Source organism: Saccharomyces eubayanus, chromosome VII, assembly GCF_001298625.1.
Source record: "Saccharomyces eubayanus strain FM1318 chromosome VII, whole genome shotgun sequence".
In the NCBI taxonomy this organism is placed as follows: Eukaryota; Fungi; Ascomycota; class Saccharomycetes; order Saccharomycetales; family Saccharomycetaceae; genus Saccharomyces; species Saccharomyces eubayanus.
The window spans coordinates 2,998-4,745 of record NC_030982.1 but is presented as its reverse complement, the minus strand read 5'-3'; the positions used below and the strand labels follow the sequence as shown (position 1 = coordinate 4,745).

The following is a 1,748-nucleotide window of genomic DNA, read 5'->3' as shown; positions in this document are numbered from 1 at the left end:
TCAATGTACAGCAGATGTTAAATCTAACGAGAGAAGCAGCGGCGACTCAATTAAATCCGCTATGAGCCCAAAAAGTTCAAAGCGGTCTTTAACAATCCTTGAGTAACTTTTGTAACACATTAACATTAAATTAAATTTATATCATATATCATTATAAAGTTCGTATTAACAGATAAATGAGAGGCATTGTAAACGTAAGAGTAATTCAACTGCATACCTAAATCTTGAAACGATATTGAGTCTTTGAAGTGTATACTTCACCACGCTTCAAAAGAACACAATCTCTCCATTCATCACGGTTGATAGCATCAACATATCTGCCCTGTTCAACGGCAAATCCAGATCTGGGTGTGAACTCGCCGCACAGATTGTCACCGGTGTAGAAAAGAACCATTGGTTCTGTTGTTGAAACCTCTAATGTAAGATGCGATTCTGGATGATAAGCCTCAAAAGCAGGAACCAACTTATTCACGCTCACAGAGTCTGTTGTTTTCAAATCTTTATTTGCTTCAACAATAAAACCGTAATCTGAAATGGGACCATCGTCACGTAAAACAGTAGGATTAGTGGAGTCAAGCGTAGCAATCTTTCTTTCAATGATCTTACCGGTCGGAATTAGTGCTCCTTCGCTGACTTCTAGTGACTTGTTTGAACAAAGTTTAACTTCGGTACCACTGATAGACTTCGCACTCTTAGTCTTGTTCAAATTGAAGTACGTGTGGCTGGTCATATTGATAGGAGTAGCCTCTCCACGTACCAGTTGTGCACGGAAATCCAAGTCTAACGTCATTTCTGCAACATTCAAAGTATACGTTACTGTAACTTCTAGATCACCAGGGAATTCATTGGGATTAGATTGTGTGTGGTCATCAAACAAAGAGAATTTGGCAATGTAAACATCCTTGGAAGGATTTTCAACAGGAGACGCCGTGTATTTCTTACGGTTGAAACCGCTGATACTACTGTGGTTTGCGTTACCACAATTGTCAACAGTTAACTTGTGAGGACCATCCTCCAACATGTAAACACCCTTATAAATACGGTTCGCATAACGACCGACAGTAGCACCGAGATAGTTGGCCTTATCCGTTAAATAATCTTGAATTTCCGGATATCCTAGAACAACTGATTGGTTATTCACCCTTAAATCAACCAGTGTAACACCGAGTTCTGAAATGGTAGCCTGGAACCTTGCCGCATCACCAATTGTGATGAGGCCGTATTCGCTTTCGTTGTTACTTTTTGTCATTATTGTGTATTTGTTCTTTTAAATTGATTTCTTTCATTTTTCATTATAAAACAATTTAAGCTAGATTACAGGAACAACAATATATCTTTTGTATTTATATGTTTGAGAATATTCAATATACAGAAAAGACATCCGACTACCACTACCCCCGCCCCCACAAACAATTGGTAATCTCGGCAACACGGGGTAGGAAGCTTAATCCATCATGCCACCTTTACGAGCATGTGTGTTTTTCAGGAGATTTGGCGGTAGTTTAGCTGCGTTTTGCGAGGTGTGCCAAGGGAAAAAGACCGAGATTTTTGGGCCGTATTCTACGGACGGGTAAGGATGGCTAAAAATGCTCAAATAACGTGACTATCACATGATCTTGTAAGACAGCATTACCCAGGGTTTGTCAGCCGCACCTGAATGCCATGATGGCTGCAAGAACTATACTGTTGGCGAAGTCCAAAACTATGTTATTGAGTAATAAGAGTACGGCATATTATGGTTTAGGCGT

At 39.8% G+C, this 1,748-nt stretch overlaps 1 protein-coding gene across 1 annotated transcript; it reads right to left on the bottom strand.

The window, feature by feature from the left end:
• Positions 1-217: 217 nt before the first annotated feature.
• On the bottom strand, positions 218-1,249 carry DI49_1722 (uncharacterized protein; the record flags this gene model as incomplete). Its single annotated transcript, XM_018364894.1, has 1 exon — positions 218-1,249. The coding sequence occupies one exon, from the start codon at positions 1,247-1,249 to the stop codon at positions 218-220; it is 1,032 nt and encodes a 343-aa protein (XP_018221994.1).
• Between the last annotated feature and the right edge of the window lie 499 nt (positions 1,250-1,748).